The 18,287-nt window shown below is 53.7% G+C and overlaps 1 protein-coding gene across 4 annotated transcripts in view; it reads right to left on the bottom strand.

The window, feature by feature from the left end:
* LOC116497817 (opioid-binding protein/cell adhesion molecule homolog) overlaps window positions 1-18,287 on the bottom strand; it is a 286,179-nt gene that overhangs the window by 10,065 nt on the left and 257,827 nt on the right. For all 4 annotated transcript variants that reach the window (XM_032201755.1, XM_032201756.1, XM_032201757.1 and 1 more), the window contains one exon: window positions 11,013-11,245. In XM_032201755.1, the coding sequence (XP_032057646.1) occupies window positions 11,013-11,245 (233 nt within the window). The remainder of the gene's footprint in view (window positions 1-11,012; window positions 11,246-18,287) is intronic.

Consider the following 18,287-nt stretch of genomic DNA (forward strand, 5'->3'; position numbering starts at 1 on the left):
TATCCCAGATCCTTACCGGGAACGCTCGCTACCACGGCCCGGGGAGTGCAGCTGGCTATTTTTAGCCACGAGCTCATTAATGCTGCACGCCACGGAGCGGCGAGGCTGAGCGAGCACTGACATACACAACGGATGTCCCTCCAGATCATTAGCTCCTAATCCATTCAAAGAGACCTCTTCCTACACCTGGGATATGGCAGGAGAAGATGGATGCCTGCAGGCTCTGCAAAGCGCCCGGCATCCTGCAGCAGCAGGGCTACTTGAGTGTGCTCGGTGGCTTTTCTGCCCCCAAACAGCCCCTGTCCCTTCCATCCACCCCAAAATGAGAGCTGACCTGCTGCTAAGTGCCAGTTATCCATGCAAAATGGCAGTGGGGGCCCACGGGACACAGCTGGTCACCTGGACGTGACACTTCTTGCATTTGGCCTGCTTTGAGCAGGGGCAGTCCTTTAGCAAAGCACCCTTGCAACGTGACCCAAAAAAACTCCACGGGGATGCCCAAAGCCTGCCTGGAGCTTCACATTTCACTAAGGCACAGCAAATGTTGCCAACACAGCACTGCAATGCCCAGGACAGACACCCCACCACGCTGCCGTAGCCCATGCAACCCAGTGGGAAAAGTGCCTGGGCTCAAATCTCCTGCTCAGCCCCATGGATGCTTTCTGAGGACACCCTCCAGCAGCCTTACAGACCACACCACAGCACCTCTCCACCAGACCAGCAGCACTGCGTGCTCATGAGACTAAGAAAAAAGGCAAAGGGCCCCCTCTCACATGCTGCCCAGGTGGGAGGTGGTGGCTGGCTGCAGCCAGGGATGCCAACACCATCTCTGCCACGACCCCAAAGAGCAGCCCAACGTGCAGCACTTCTCCATCAGATGCCGTGGTGCCAGACATGGGCAGCCCAGGTACGATGCCACAAATTCTGTGCGCTCCCCAAGACTCCCCAAATCCCCTCCCTGCTCCCCCTTGACCAGGAGGCTTTTCCCTTCCCTCTTGCCAGAGATGGATCTGGCAGGAGAGCCGCAGCCCTCTTTCATTAAATGTTAATGCTTTTATTTATTCACCAGTATTTATGGACCTCTCATCTCCTCCCATTGCTATTCACATTTCTCCCTCTCGTTACTGCCAGATGGGCGAGGATGGACGGTTTATCTGCAGCAGCAGCGGGATGGGCGCCTGGACAGCTTCCCGGCCACCCCTGCCTCAGCATTGTCCTACAAAGGGGACAATCTCCTCCTGAGTGCCCTGCGGGGACGTGAGGACCTCCATGGGCACCATCCCACATGGTCCAGCCCCAAAGCCTCACACACTCCCTCTCTTGCTGCTCTTTTTTTGGGGGAGACGTAGGGCTTGCACTGCTCCATCCCCTCCCTGGTTGTCCCCCCAACACGAGGGAGCAGGATCGTACCCTGGCATGGATCTGGTCCCCCCCGGCTCTCCTGCTGCCTCCCTCCCAGGCACCCCCGGCTGCCTTCACCCCGCGCTCCCACAGCTCCACGTGAGCCTCCCCGGCACGGGCAGGATGGAGCTGTCAGAGGTGTCACCGGGCAAGGACTAATTAGCGTGCAGAAAGGCAGCACAAAGGAGGGAAATATGCTGAAAGCTCAAGTTTTGCTTCCTTTTGCAGATGGGGAGAACAGCGGGACGGCACCAGTCCCTGTCAGCAAACGGAGACAGGTCCCTGCATGCCGCCTGATTTCTCCCAGGGCTTGGGGTTTGGTCCTCTTATTCACCCCTATTTCATCCAGCTAACAGCCAGACCTCAGCACAGCCATCAGGGCCACAAAAACAGCCTGGCAGCCAGAAGATGGGGGTACAAACCCATCCCCGTGGCCAACACGGGGCTGCCCACGAAGGGCAACCCATGCGAATGCGCCCGGCGTCCTGCCTGGTTCCCGGGAAGGGGGCACCGCTGGGAGCTGTGCCAAAGTGGTGCTTGTCGACAGCGAGGATTATCACCTCTCATCAACTCAATTTTGATGACAGCACAATCTGAGAGGCTCGTCAGAGTTGATTTTATCGACATAATAGATTAAGCGCATCTGACAGCTATAGTTCGGGCACGGGGATGATTTTTGTCAAATTCCTCGGTCCCGCGAGTGGCACGTCACGCTGCCACCTTGCGCGCTCCAAGAGCGCTTTGGCTGGGGGGGGAATTTTCCCTTTCTCCTTCTCCTGCTCTTAAGTGCTGCCTTTTCTTTGCCTTCCCATGGTGAAACATGCTTTGCATGGCGTGGCTGGGCAAGCATCATAACCCATAACATTTCAGACAAATTATCTCACAACGGAGATGAGATATTTCACACTCAGAGCGATCTGAGCGCAGCCAAAGGGAGGGGGAAAAAGGAAAACAGACCACAACCACCTTCCTACAGATGCCTGGGAGCACTACGTGGCACATTCTCCATCTCCAGGTGTGTCAGAGCCTTCCCGTGACACCGTGTGGCCCTTTCTGTCCCTGTTTTGGAGGATTTGGAAACCAGCAGCACCATGCAGGGCTGGACCATGACACCCTCAGGCCACAATCATATTTCAAAGGATTAGTATAAACAAACCAACAAAAATCCCTTCATCAGAGCAAAACCAAAATCTGGACATGCCAAGGAACTCACGTGAACAAGAAATTGGAAAATTAAGCACAAGCATCTAGCTGCTTTTGCTGGGCTATGTCTCCCACCTGCGCACCCCTTTTTCTCTAGGTTTTTGCGTTGAGACAGTGAAAGCAATAAAACTGAAACTCCGAGTGGTATACCTACTGTGTAACCACCTGTCAGTAAATTTATGAACAATTAGGAAGTGAAAGTGCTTCCCAGGGAGCTATTTGTGCGTGCGATAAAAACGTTCTTTCTGTTTGGGGATATAATGAGGAAACAACTTCTCCCGTTCTCGCCCCCACTTTGCCGTTTCTGCTTTTTGCAGTAATTAATCCAGCTGCCGCCGCTCTTTTGTTCCTTCGGCTCCCAATGCCTGCGGCACTGACCCGCCTGCTGCCAGCTGCTTTTGGGGGCTTTTTCCTCGAGAAGAGGGGTTAGGGGATGCTCCCCATCACTTCTTACAGCTGAAAGTTGTGTCCTCCTCCATACACCCTGCTAGATTTTGGGCTAGCGCTTTATCCCAGCCACTCGGAGGATGCTCTGCTCTCCCTTCACGATGTACAGCAGGAACATGAAAGCCCCAGGTTCCTGGCACGTGCCACTGCGACATCAAATCTCCAGCATTCAGCATCTTCCAGTAACCCTTCAGTTGCTCCCCGTACCGACTATGCTGCCCTTCATCTCACACATACAGCCGTGCGCACACCGGACACGTGAGAGCTTTCCTGCTCCAACACCCACCCTCACCAGTCTCCCTAATTCCTTAATTAAGGTCACGAGTGTCCGTAATGCCACTGATCAAGACCCAACCTGTCCGTATTTCCCATGTCTCTGCTGCTCTGGCTGTTCTGATGCTTTTTGGACTCTTTTTTTGGAGCTCTGCACCTCCCCAAACTTCTCCCATATCACTGGTGTTGCTCTCACGGCCAGCCAGCCCACCCACAACCCACAGCGCTCCCCAGCAGACCATGCTCTCCTTCACCAGCATTTGCCCAAAGAGCTCTGTTCCCACCCACCCATGGCTCCTCCCTTGGCCAGGGAGCTTGGTCACCACCAGCAGCTCCATTTGGGAGGTCACTGCTCGGACCCCACCAGGGCAAGGGGCCCTGCTGCCCTTCTTTGCCATGCCATGGCATCTCACGGTGCCTCCAGCTCTTCAGAAATCCCATTTTCCTTCACAAAGCCTCCTTTGCCACTGTGGCAGCAGGTGCTGTTCTCTTCCTGCAAGCCCAGCTCTTTCTCTTTCAAGACCACCCCCTCTTTGTGCCCGGGCTCCTTCATTATTCTTTCATTTTTCTCTTTTGCTGCCTCCTGATCTTTTGATGCTGGGTGTGCGTGCACGTTTCGTTCTTCTCTTTGTTGTACAAGTCTCTGGGCTTTTCTTCTCTTCTTCTCTCTCCCCTCCAGTTGCCTTGCTCTCCATTCATTGCTATTCCTTCCTGCTTTTCTCCAGGCTCTCCTTGGCTTTAAATTCCAGTGCCTGCTGCATCTCCTGCATTTTGCGTCCTTGTGTTTTTGCCCTTTCTCCATTTCTCCAGGGAGGACGGGACGATGACTTGGGGAGCCATTGCTCCTTTGTAGCCTCTTATTTCCCCTTTGCAGGATGTAAGCCTTGGTCCTTTCCCCACTCATTTCCATCCCGAGGAACCCCTCTCCATCCCCTTTCCATTCCTGCTGCCGCTTCCCTGGCCAGCCCAGCTCGGTGCCAGCGGTGACCAGACCCGGCTGCTTCCAGCACCACAACCCCCAGCCCGCGAGCACTGTGTAATTACACCCACGGGCTCCGTTTAGGTAAACATATGGAAATAGCGCTGCAAATGGAAAACCCCAGGGCAAGCCTCCAGTGCTCTCCTTGAAGGCTGAATGTCACCGTGCCTTGACAGGTGACGCCTCCCTGTCTCAAGAAACGCTCTCAGCTCCAAGACGTGAGCTCTTCTGATCTGGAAACACCAAAAGAGGCTCTTCATGTCCCATAATTGGGGAAAAAGCAAGCATCTTCCCTCTGCAATGACACCTTACAGAGCACCTCTTCATGACCCTTCTCTGCTCCCCCGCCACCACCCCTCTCTGTACACCCTGCCTCCTGCAGTGCGATGCCACACATGAGAACCACTCCAGGTTTTTGGCCACTTACAAAGGTTTTCACTTCTTTACACGGCAGTTTTTAAAGGTTCCCTGCCCTGGAATGATAAAAACCCTCTTTTCTCTCCAGCATCTCCCCCTCCTTCTTTCTACCGGTGCCTGCACTAATTGATTTTTCCTCTGCAGTTGCTCGTGGTTCGTTTTTTCCCCTCTTGTGCCATCCAGCGAGCAGCTCAATAAACTGCTCGGCGACCGGTTGGGGCCCTTTCCATCCCCACCCCCACCTGAGCAAATACCCCCGGAGAAGGAAATGTGAAACATTAGTTTAACCGCCACGGACATTATGTGTTCTTGGCTTCTGCTCCTGCTGGGAAGAGTTCTTTCCAGTCTAAGTGATTTTTTTTTTCCTTTTCCTCTTAAAAGCCCTTTGATTTTCTCTTTATTTTCCTGCACTCCATCCCCACTGCTACGAAGCCAAACTACGGGAGAGTTTTCTGCTTAAAATCACCGTTTCGCTTTTCCCCACCGGGACGATTAACCCGGTGCAGTCAGGGTTAGCTGGAGCCTATCCTCCAAACAGAGTCATCAAGAAAACACCTAATTAGACCCCGAGGAGCAGTGAAGGGGAAGATGCGCTCGGATACAGAGTGTGTCCAAACTTTGCTGGCCCATTTGCCAGCCCACCTGATGAGCAGAGACCAAGAAGGGAGAAAAAGCAAGCAAGGAGCCTCCTCCGCCTGTCGCTGTGCGGTCCCAACCTGTGATTTCAGGCAACGTGCAGCAATTTTTGTACACTTTTCTGAAAAATACCAATAGAGGAGCTTGGGCGGGTGCCGAGGACCTGGGCTGAGCCCACAGCCTTCCAAGATTTGGGGCAAGGAGGGGAGCACCTCCTGGTGCCCCATCTTGGTATGGGGCCGTATCATAGTGAGTGCAGCACTGAGGACAAGCAGAAAAGGGACGGTTTGCTTTTACACCTTGCTTCATCCAGCGAGACAGAGACAGCAGTGTGATCCAAGACTCCTTCCTGTTCCTTGCAAACCCTCAATCCCAGACATACTTGGCCGTCCTGGCCCCACTAAATACGGTGACAGGACCCGTTGTGGCATCTGACAACATCTGGACATCGCCCACCCAGACAGGCTGCTCTTCATCCCCCACTGGAGATTCTGGAAGCTCCACATGGACCAACTCCACCTGCACCCTCAGCCAGAGGGACCCCCAAACCCCCTTCCCACATGCGTCCTGACTGCAGGCACCTCATCCATCTCCTCTTTTCCTTCTTTAAGACAAAAAAATAACCCCATAAGGAGCAAGCATCCCAAGAAGGCTCCCGAGCACAGGAGCCTGTTCCGTGGCCACATCTTGCGCTGCTGCTGCTCGCTCCCAACCCTTCCTTTCTCCAGGCTGAGCCGCAGCTGCTGAGCACCACGTGCACACCCCTCCGCCAAACTCTCCTAATAATAAGCAACACTCCTGACACTCGTGTGAAGCACTTTCTGCATTTACAGCACATTATCAGGTCTTTCCTACGACTGAAGAAGGCTGAGCTGCTCCTCTTGCCTTGTTATGCACTGTACAGCCTCCCGGTAAGGTTTTAATAAGTATCACAGTCTCGGCTCCTGCCTGGATATCAAAGGTAGCAGGATAAAAGCAAGTTTAAAAGCAGCAGTTGTGCAATCGGCGGTGGCGGGGGGGGGGGGCCCGCAGCACAGCCTGTCTTAGGGGAGAACGGCGTGAGGCCGGTGGGGGGGGGTTGCCCTTTCAGAGACTCGAGAAGTCAGTTGTTATCAGGAAGAAGGGAAAAATAAAGACTCAATTTGCTTTAGAGACGCTTGCTGAAGAGCTGCAGCCGCCTCGGTGCCACTCCGAGAGGCGGAGGATGCGACAAGTGAGACGGGAACGATTCGGGGTAAGCAGATCTGGCAGCTACCTGCTGCCAAGTGACACCCAACAGCACTTTGCTACCACGAGCAGAGGCCGTGGTCCTCCAAAACCCACCCCGGCTCGTGGGGAGAGGAAAGCAGCGAAACACCGACAGGAAAATGGATTGCACCGACCAGAAACTAACAGTAACGATGCCGACAGCCGGGAGAGGCTTTAATGAAAAATCTATGGTGAGTGGGATTAAGGCAGTACAGAGGAGGGTTCTCTAAATAAATCAGAAATAGAGGACATCTGAGGAATACCAACGACCACAGTTTGGTAGGGGTGGACAGTATTGATGGTCACTGCTGAGCTCTCTGCCCGCCGCTGTGCTCTGATCCCAAAGCAACGCCGCGCCGCGCGGAACCGCTTCGGCACACAGGCACGGCGGTGTCAGCCAGCAGATTTTTCAGAAATACTTGCAAATTGGGAATTATTCCTTGTTAGCAGATATCTACAAAGTCCCACCAACGTCTCTTGTCAGCCCAAACACTATCCCACATTTCTCCAGACCCGATGCAAAGCCACAGAAGAAAAGTCCCCCACCAAGCCTGCAGGATGCTGTGCTGCATCAGTGGCACCGCCTGACCGTGCCTGGCTCTGCAGCATCACTCTAACTTCTTGATTAACCATTTATTATGCTCGGGAAAGGCTTGCTCTCATTCCCTCCATCCCATTTCTCATTACCTCCTCCTACCTCCTCTGCTCAATCCTCCCTGCCCTCTCCGCTCTGCTCAGCTCTCTCTGCCGCAGCGCTCGCCCCGCTGCTGCCTGCGCTTTGCTGCCTTCCCTCCCTCCCTTCCTCATCCTCTGCTGCCAGAAGGACGCCAGCCTTGCTCTTTAACACCCACAGCCCCTTCCAAAGCACTGACCCTCAGCTCCACATTCAGGCCTGAAATGCATCCTGGCTCTTGCAACAACCCAGGTCAAGGGGCTTTGGCTATGCTGTGCCTGCACTCCTGGCACCATGGTGATGTTGCAGTGCGACGTGGTGCGGCCTCCTGGCTCATTGCGCCTCTGAGGACAGGCAGTGGCTTTCCAAGAGGTCACATTTGGGGACAAGAAGGGTCCCTGAGGTCCTGGGCACCCGTCCCCATGCTCCAGTGGACCCTGCCTTCACTCCTCTCCCCAAAAGTCACAGTTCCCGGCTGCATTCATCACCAGCTCAGTGCAAGCAACAGGCTTTGCCTTCCACTAATTGCTCTGACAGAGAAATTAGAGCTCTTTTGGTGCCATTAGTGCCGGTAAAGCTGCTCTGCTGTGCAGGCTCCCCTCAATTCAGCCCCTGGAGGTCCAGTTGGTTTCCCTTTCACCAGGGACAGAGGGAGCAGTGTGGGAGCCCCTGGCCCCACAGCATCCCCCAGTCAGGCTCTTCATGATGAAAGCAGAATCGGGCAGCTCACACTCTCTTTGCACTACACAAAATCCCAATCTCTCCATGCTCAGGACTCTCCCCACCGCAGGCCAACACACCAAAATGCTGCTCAGATGCCTGCAAGCATCCATCCTGTCATTGTGGGGAGTCGCCGGGAAAAAATACAAGGGGAGAGAAAAAAGCTCGCTGGCCGCCCGCCATCTCCGCTCTTATAAACCACTGTTAACTGCTGTAATGAACCAATCCAAGAGACATATTAATAATGACACGAAGAGACACATTTACTGTTGATTGTGACTCACTGGCAGATTTATCGCCGGGTTGCTAGGAGGGAAGGTTTGGCCCTGCAGTAGCGCAATTAAAACCAAATTGAACACAGGGACAAAGAATCAATAATCTATCTGGGCAACTTTTAGTTTTGCAAAATACAAATATAAATTAATTGACCTGAACACGGATGCTAACTGGTCATCACTGCCTGCTCGTGCGGGGAGTGCCGCCGGGACGGCTGCCTCCTCTGCAGAGGAGGGTCCCGAGCTTGGCACACGTATTTAGTGCCAGGAGAGCTCGGACAGAATTGGGGCTCATCCCGGGAAAGTGCATGGCCTGCGTGCATGAAAACTGCTCCCTGAGTGAAGGGCTGTGCTGTTTTCCCTCAGATCCTGTCTTGCTCGACAGTGCCTCTCGCTCTGAGCCACCACAAAGCAGCGCTGAGCAGTGCTGCTGGAGCCAAAGCTGGAACAGAGCAGGATTTGCTTCCCTTGCCACCCTGTCCACGGGACAGCATGGAGGGATCTACAGATGGATTTTCTTGGCAGAACAAATGAGGCAAATTGTGTGCTTTGAGCCTTGCTACCAGACAGTCGCTTTGGATGCAAACTGTCCCTCGCCTTCCCCTTTCCAAGGCCGGGGAACGGCTGCACTGCAGCCTGTGCTCCCTCTGCTCCCCTCCGCTCCTCGCTGCTGCGGCTCTTGGCACCAGTGTCTGTGTGGAATAAAAGGATTTTTGGCCTTGCTTTAATGAGATAAGATAATCGCACGGGGATTTTACTAGGCAAGATATTGGGCGTTAGATGCCGGAGATTTATTACGAGCTCAAGCATGAAGAGGGGAGAAGAGGAGGAGATGCAATCGCTCTTGCTCTCATACTAACATGCTCCTTGCAGCCTCTGCTGCATCCCCATGTGCTGCACCAGCCCTGCTTTAATGGCACTCTCCAGGCAGTCCACAGTGCAATTGCTACCCCCAGCCCCACCAAAATCCTTGGGGAAACCACTGTGGCTTGGTGGGAGCCAGGGAGAGGGGTTTCTTGGGCAGAAAGCAGCTGGGAGGCAGCACAAACCCACCCATCCCAGCTCGACCTGTCCTCCTCCGCAGGGTGAGGGGCTGTTGGGCTGCGTGGAGCTGCCGGCTGGTGTAATTTCATTAGGCAGAAAGCATTCAGGTACTTCACAGGTGTTGACTGGATGGATTAGCATGATTAGAGAGCAGACAGAATAAACCGATTAAACTTGGAAGATGGACGGCTCCTGCGTAAATCACCGAGGGGTGGAGGGGATGCTCCGTGCTCTGCTCCCCTCTTCCCAAGCCAAGCCCTCCCCGTTCTGCCACAGCATCGCCTGTACAGAGCCCCACCACTAAATCCCATGGCGATTTGGCAGGGAAACCAGCCCAGAGCAGCCCGTGCAAGCAGCAAGATGCCCAACGTCACCGTCTCCCACGCCTGCCCATACCTCGTGGGGAGCTGACAGGCTGAGGGAGGTTTTCCCTGCTTTGATCAGTGGCCGTAATCGAACCATGCCTCTTCCAAATGAGAAGGATACATAAATATATACATATCCGTGTTGGAGGCTTCTCAGACACATGTTGAGGCTGAGAAATTTTTCAGATTTGCTCATTGCAAAATCAATACCCATCAGCTGTTTGAAATTAAAGGAAAGATTAGGTCCTGGTTTTATACACGCTTTATTGTATTCCGAGAGCTTTCTACTCAGCCAGATAAATCTTCTTTAAGAGGATTAGGAAACTTTCATTATCTTTATCTAACCTGAACTAACACTAACTCTGAAAAATTAATCTACAGACCGGACAAAAGCCGATAGCTGGTGCAAAGGAGCTGGGATCGGAGGCACCACCCGATGGAGCTGGGGTGCCAAGCAGAGACCTCCAGCAATGGAGCCCCCCAAGGAAATGTCCTGGTGATGTTCATGGTCAGGCCAGCCCCACCACCCCATGGGGTCACCTTGCTGGTGGGTAAACACAGTTTGGATCCCCTACACTGATATCCTAAGGGTGCACCCACTGCTTGTGCCACAGTAGTGCTTGGTCTGCTTCCATAGGGAGCATCCCCAGGCAGGAGGGTTTGGGGAAGAGGGATTCATGCTGGAGGGTGGGGGGCCAAGCAGCTGACCAGAGTCAGGCAATAACCAGTGCAAAAAAGGCTCTCAGAAAAGCTCTTTGCAGCCCACACTGCCATGGGCACCTCTGATCTGCCAGCACCGAGATCCTCCCCATCAGAAGAGACTCAGGGATGCTGCTTTTCAACCCAACAGCAGCTGCTATGCCAACACGCCCCCCTACGAAGCCCTGTGCCAAAAGCTCTTTGCAGCCCTGCAACGACTTCCACACGCTCACACAATCTGCTTTCCTTCCTGCAGCCTGGTGCAGTTGCCTTCGGCTCTCCTGCTAACAAATCCCCGCTGCAGTGACCCGAGCAGCGGCCACGGCTTGTGTGCACAGTAGGGATGGGCACAGAAGTAGAAGAAGGCAGGAGCCAGCCCCAAGTTCAGTTTCCAGGTGTTCTCCTCCCCATGTCACAACCGTACAACACAGCAAGGTGCAGGAGCACGACTCCATCTCGCCTTGTATAGTGAACACTTGTCCCGATCCTTGTCCCCCAACTATTCACCACCCAAAGCAACGGATGTTGGTCTGATCCCTAAATCTCCACCACAAGAGGGTCTCCAAGCCCTTAGCCAGTCTGGACACCCTCCAGCTTGGCTCAACAACAGCACCATGAACGTTACGACTCACCTTGCACGATGAGGTGGACTCGTGATGTCTTGGGGTGATTGTCTGTCTGCACGGAGCAGGTGTAGGGGCCCTCATCGTACACGTCCACGTTGTGGATCTTGATGCTGTATTGAGTCTTGGTGTTGGAGAGGATGACCACGCGGTTGTCTATAGACCACTTGTCATTGCCAGCGTACAGGATGGTGCTGCGGTTCAACCACGCTACCCGCGTCACCCTGTCATCCACGGTACACCTGCGAAGGAAGAGCAGGAGGGTCACCAACCTGGTCCAGCATGCACGGAGAGCATCCCAGCTCCAAAAATGTGTGGGATGGGAGCTGCACCACCAGCTCCCTGACCCTGATATCCAGCAAGGAGCCCACGTGCCCCCTGTACACCATGCCCACCACTCCAGCACCACGCATCCCCCATCCCCAGACATCTCACAGAACCAGCAGGTTCCCTTTATTTTATTTTATTTTTTCCATGGCTCTGGGGAGGCGCAGATGAAAAACCCATTATGTTTGACCTCCGCGCACCGCAAAGACTTCCTGCACCCCCTGCTCGCCGAGGATTTCAGATGAAGCTGTAAAATTTGCTGACAGTTTGGCTTGTCAGCACAGCCCTCGAGCCATCCCGGTGTGATATACACCACCGCGGCGGGGGAGAGGGGCCACGCACACGTGCAGGGAGAGAGGAAGGAGAGAAACAGCCAGAGACGGCGAGCCAGCACGCAGGAAGAGAAGGGAACATTTGGATAAGCAGCTGTAAATCCTACAAGTGCCTTGAAAACACAACACAGTCATTTCAATTATTTATTTCCTGCCTGGCTCCCTCCCTCCCTGCTCCCACCACGAGACGCGTGAAGGCTGGGGAGCTCCAGTCCGTGGCGCTGACTTACGCTTGGCAAAGAACAGAGGGAAAAAAAAAAAAAAAAAAGTGGAATTAAAATGTTCCCGAAGAACATGGCTTTTTCATTCCATTTGATAGATTTTCTTGATCTATTTACTTCTGGCCTTCGCTGCCTCCGCAGTACCCGCAGCCAAACCACCGTGCATTTGGCTAAATTAAGAGCTGAACATTTCTCGGGAGCTTTGCTTTTCCCACCCAAGGACCGCAGTTGAAGAGCTTTCTCTTGGTGTGAGAGCAAACCAGAAAAACAACCCTAGGCACAAGCTCGTGCTGGCGGCTGCAGCTTTGTGCAGCCGAGATCTTAGGGAAAGGCACCTGAAGTGAGCCGAACAGCTCCCGCAGGTCCCTCTCTGCACGTCTGTAAATTTGGAGGCAGGCAGGGGGGCTGCCCTCATCGCCATCAACATCTCACGCAGAGGTTCGGGGTGCTATATGCCTCCCATGCCGGGCCTGACAAGCATCAGCCCCACGCAGATTATTAATCAGCTCGACGCAGGGTATTAATCGGGCAGAGCAGAGGGGAGGCACTTGGCATGTTTCAGGGTCCTCCTGGAGGCTCGGTTTGGAGGCACAAGCAATACGTTCTCCTGTAAATAAGGCATTTTCCCCTTGCAGGAGCTGTACATCCACACAAGCCACATTGCACGTGGATTCCTGGAAAGCCCGAAGGTCCTGAGGCCATGCCACGCTACGACCAACCCTCCTGGAGCCTGCGTGGACATCGAGCACCCTCGTGCCATCCCCCCTGGCAGGAATTCACATTTTGGGGCTGGCGTCCTGGGTGCACCGTGTGGAGCTGAGCCCATTCTTGCTCAGCAAGGTGGCCTCGTGCCAGGCATACGGCACCGTCCTTTTTGGGAAACGGAGCCCTCCCTCCACTCAAATTAACTGGGGGAGAGCTAAGCACAGCCTAGTTAAGTTCAGCCCTAGGGGATTTCAGTCTAGTGGACTATTACTGCTGTCTCACTTCATTATAATGAATAATAAAGAGATACTTACACACGGTTTCTGTAAATTATTCATTGCGTGCACTGAAAAATCAGGGCAGTAATATGTAAAACAGACAACTTGCATGTCTGCGCTCGTATAAATATCCAGACTAAAGCCCTCCGAGGTACTCCCGGGTCCCCTCATTAGGGGTGAAGTACAAGGACTAGGGTTTGAAGTGACAAGGAAGACGCGCTCGTGCCGTCTCCGGGAATGTTCAAACACCACTGCCCGGCCTCGGCTCACACTTTCTGGGGATGTTTGGGGCTGGTACGAGCCCCCTGGCAGCAGGGGCTGCTTGTTTTGCAGCTAATTCTGGCATTTCAGGCTTGAAGCCACACCTGCATGAGTCCACGGTGAGTCCCATAACACAGGCAGATGTGCTCCTATGGGGAAGAGTGAGGATGGCATCCCCCTCCCTTGCCTATAACACATGATGAATCGGATTGCTCTTAAAAAAAAGCACTCATAGTAAACAGGAGAGGGAAGCCCTCATGCTTCAGTAAAGGCAGCAACCACCCCCACCAAGCCTCTCTGCTTTGGAGTGCAACATTTGGCACCTGCGATGCACACAGGGCTACCACAGAAAGGGCTGGGCTTGCTCTCCAAAGAAAAGAGAGCTCAGGAAAGCCATCCAGATTTCATCAGAAATTACCAAGGCGCACATTTCTACAAGGGCTGGAGCATGAGAGCACGCCACAGATACAGCAGCACCTACAGAGATGGGAGGAAGCACACTGGGTGCCTTTTGTGCGCTGCCGGGGATGCTCAATGCGGCAATGGGCTTGGGAACACCTCTGAGCAAAGTCGTGCTGAGAGCAATGAGACAAAAGCCCCTTCTGCCTGTTCCTCTAGCCCTCTCTTCAGTCGCTGCTGCTTAGTAGCTCATGTAGGAGCAGATCCTTTCTGCTCTGCAACTGCAGATGGGGTTGGACCCCCCAAAAAAACACCCTTAGGGAGCTCTCCATGCCCTCTTGGTGACCCATCAGAGCCAGCAGAAAAAACGTATATTGGCCCTTAGAGCCTGCCTTTCCCTTCTCGCACAACCTCTCCTTCCCACCCCAAGATTTCCTGGGCCCTGGAAATCAGCACTTCAGAGGCACACACCGATAAATACCCCAACACGAGGAGTGCCCTGCCAACTTCTTTCCCAGGCTCCGAAAGCGATATCCATTAGCTGCTAAGCTGCCAGCACTCCCTCGTCTGCTGAGCCGTCTTTGCTACCTATTTCCAATTGACCAGGATTATGATAATGTCTCCGGTAAGCAAACAGGTAAAGAGACTTCTTCAAAGTGTTTAGATAAAGCAGACAAGCTCTGACAAAGCTGGATAATAAAGCAGGCCAGGAGGTTTTCCCTTGAAGGGATCTAATTAAGAACAAAGACAAACCCACATTAACAGTCTCCTGGAGGCACCATATCCATCTCCAGAAGAATCGCTCCGTTACGAGTCCGGAAGGGACAAAAGAAAATAAAGGATGTGTCAGGCAGGAGGGAAATAACCCCTTCCTGTCTCCTTGGTTCACCTGGAGAAAAAAAACATCAGAGAGGCAGGGGAAATAGCTCAGGATGGAGACGCAAGCATCAGCCCAAAGCCTTACCACTCTGGACCTGCCTTGTCCCAGCTCCCCTTGGCAGCCCTTCTTCATGCAGTGCCCCCCACCCCACCTGCTCCATGTCCACCCCACTCAGCTCCTCGTTTCCTCCGAGCAGAGACCTCTCAGAGCCCGCAGCATTTCAGCTGCCTCCCACTGTGTCCTCCCTCCACCAGACCAGCTTGGTGAGGAGCGAGGGCGAGACCTGGATGCTGTGCTTTGCCCGAGCTCCGTTCCTCCCCGTGTTCCCCCTGACAAATGTGTCCTCTGGCAGGTGACATCTCCCTGGCCCCGTATTTATCCCCTTGCTCTTCAGAGGGACCGAAGAGGCCGTACTGATGCCAGCACCCCATGAGAGACAAGGGCGGTGAACCCAAACACAGCAGCGTGGGAAGATGCATGAAGGAGGGAGCTGGGGGCACCGGCGCGCCGCTGCTTCCCCTCTAATTGCACCCATTCCTCATCCATAAATGCTAATTCTGAAGTTTTCTGAGGAATTATTTCACTTAGTGTCAACAATACAAATAACTCCGCGAGCTTGGCCTTTGTGTTTGGCAGCACTGTGTGACCGTCCCCCTCCTCCCGCACCTATTAGCAGGGACCCCCGCGTTGCTCCCATGGCAGGCGCCTGCCCAGCCTCATTAATGACACTGACAGCACTTTTCCCATGCACGGGACGTGAAATAACACCTGCTGTCTTCGTTCCCAGCCTTTCTCTTTCCAGATCTCGGGCTTTACCTGCAGCAGTGGCTTGGCCAAGCACCAGGACCAAGCCTGGAGCTGAGTGGAGTGGAGCCAGGGCTGTCCTCACCCCTGCCCTGCGGGGAGGGAAATAACGCACCAGGGACAGCACGAGGCTTTTTGGTACTAGTTTCCTGAGGGATGGGATGCTTGGGACCCACATAATGGTGCTGAGCATCCTGAACAGCAAAGAAAATCTTTTTGCACCTGCAGAGCGTGGCTGCAGGAAGAGCCAGAGCCTCAGGGGAGATGCTCAGCTCCGGATCGACCTGCAACCCTCCCGCTTCCTTATGCAAACAAACAGATCCATACTTTTAAATACTTTTACAGTCCTTCAGCCCCAAACCATTTTTCACTCCTGTAGGCAGCGTGTCTCTTCAGAATGACAAATGGAGATGCCAAAACCAGTCGCAAAGTCGCCAGCTGACCCAGTTTTCAGAAGCTAAAATATCTGACCCAGATCGGGAGCAAGGGAGAAGTGACTCAGAGCCACACCAGCGCAGAGGACCCTGTCCTGGGGACAGGAGCACAGCCTGGGTGTCCGCGGGCAGAGCTTGCCCCAGTTTCACACCAGGGTGCAGGAGGCTTTGGCACCCACTGCAGGGACACGGGGTGCCCATGTTATTGTGATACCCAGACACGGAGGGGTCAGGAAGGCTCTTGAAGGTTCGCAGCCCCCATGTGGGTGTCAAAGCCCCTCGGCAGTGATGGCACGGTGCTTTGGCACGGGAGGCTTCCAGCCAAAAAGCACCTGTCTGAGGGACAGAGCAAGCTCCGAGGCACCTCTGGCTTTGAGAAGCAATTGTTGGTTATGTTTGCAGGGGAATCCTGCTGGGATTTTTCCTTCTTTTTCCAGTACTGCTCCAGCTACAGAGCTAACAGGCTCTGAATGCCTTTTATTCCAGGCGGCTGGAGCAAAGGCAGAGGAGATTTATTTGTAATCATCGGAAATAAACACAGCTCCTCAGAAGTAAACACAAAAGAACAGAACCTGGCTGAGCTCCCGCTTCGTTAAATATGCAAATTAGAAACAGGCCATCAAAACACGCAGCTCCTCTAATCCTCTCCCAACAATGTAAAGCGTCAAATTAGCCGCGGGTACAATGGCATCTGCGGCGTGTGACGGCGGGTCTCGCACAATAACTCCCCGAGGGCAGGACCGCGGCGGCTGGGCTTCCGTCACTGTCATCCTGATATTTATTCTCCGGGCAGAGGCGGGAGGATCTTTGTCTTATTTCCCAGCTCCTTCCGCTGGCACCCTTCTTCCTGGCTGGGCCATCCGTGGTTTCCCTTCTGCCCACCCCATTTGGGATGCGCAGACCCCTTCCAGGGTCCCAGACTCGGGTTGTGTGTCCCTGTCTTTCCTGCTAGGCGAAACCCTGCTCCTTCCAACTAGACCCAAACTCCAATTTTAGGGCCAACACAATCCTGCCCAGTGCAGGAATCTCCAAGGCACAGCTCCTCTTCTGGCAAGGACGCAGCAACAGCAATTTCCATAGCAATACCACCGCACGTCCCAGCCACATCCCCGCGGCCAGCCTCAACTTCCATTTCTTCTACTTTTTTTTCCACAACCTCCCTTCTTACTCCCTCTGCTCCACATACCAGCCAGCCCCATGCCTCCCGCAAAGCCCTGCACTGCAAGCTCTCAATTTCTGCGAATTTAATTAATCGCCTGGCCCAACACTACAGCACTGCTGGGATTCCCCAGGCGCTCTCAGACGAGCTGAGGACCACCACAAATCCTCCCCCCTTAGCAGACCCCCCTGTCCTCCAGCATCCCTCGGGACCCTCCTCTCCATCCCGGCTGGGATGCCGTGTGGCTGGGCTGGCTGGGGAGGTTTTTTCTCCTCCGGTTCCCCCGCGGCACCGTTTTTGCCTGCCCGTTCTCCAGCACCAGATATAGAAGCTGCTCCCCGTGAAAAATCAAAGCCCAAATTGATACATTAGAGGTTGCTAAATATAAAATATCCATCTGCAAAGATAATAAGGCTGCGAGGGCCGGGGCTGTCTTGTTACTCCATTTCAGAGAGTTTAATGGTGTTTTGGTCCATGACTGCAGCTCCCAGACATTAGAATAATAACAAGATGATGAAGAAGGCGGGAGCTGTCTTTGCGAGGCATCACAAGTCAAGACTTAACTCTCGCCGCGAGGCCCCGAGGGGGTGAAACCACACAAAACAGCACCAATTCTCCACGGCAAGCTCATACCTTGGGGCTTCGTGCAGCCTTTTGGATACCTGGGGGGCTGCAGAGGTTGGGGTAGATGCCAAGCTCGAGCTGACATCGATTTGGGGGGGGGGTCTGCACCCACTCCTCAGGCAACAGCTCCGCTGCTGCTCAGCTCGCTCTAATTGCTCAACGATACACGGCTCTGCTTGGCGTTGATGCCTTTCAAATGATGCTTTTCGACACCAGCCTGAATTGGACAATTTAAAGCAGCCCTCAAACACAGCAAAATAAAGCTGTCTCCCCATGGCTGGAGCACAAACCTCACATCTCCACCATTGCAAACCAATTTCCAGTCCCTTTCCTCCCCCAGGTCTGAAGGGCTGTAGGCAGATTATGTCCAACACTTTGGCATTCCAACATTTTATTTTTTTTAACTTTTTTTTTTTTTTAACTCTTTTACATCCAACAGGCTCACTGGCAATGATGCCAATGCCAACACGGGCTGAGCTGTGCTGCTGACAGCTCCCAGACTAATCCTGCTGGCACAGGGAAGGGACAAGCAGAGAGGAACGTGGTGCCCGCATCTTCTCCCCAAAGCCCTTCACTGGATTTTCTGAATTAATGCTCCGAATCGAGCAAATCCAGCAAGCGCAGTCAGCTCTTTTAAGGCAAGTTAGGCTTTCCTTCTCATTCCTAAAGCCCTTCTTTCACTTCTCATTTCTTTTATGTTTGACTTGCGGGGACAGATGCAGCAATGCCTCCCAACAACATCACTGAGACGGGGCCGGGCGCTGGGCACGCTCCCTTCCAGCTCTCGTTTGATTCCACAACTGCTTCAAAACGTGAGTTTCTGATGAGAAAACACATCCGTGATTCAGAAACCCCCAGCA

Source organism: Aythya fuligula, chromosome 22 (genome assembly GCF_009819795.1).
Source record: "Aythya fuligula isolate bAytFul2 chromosome 22, bAytFul2.pri, whole genome shotgun sequence".
Classification (NCBI taxonomy): domain Eukaryota; kingdom Metazoa; phylum Chordata; class Aves; order Anseriformes; family Anatidae; genus Aythya; species Aythya fuligula.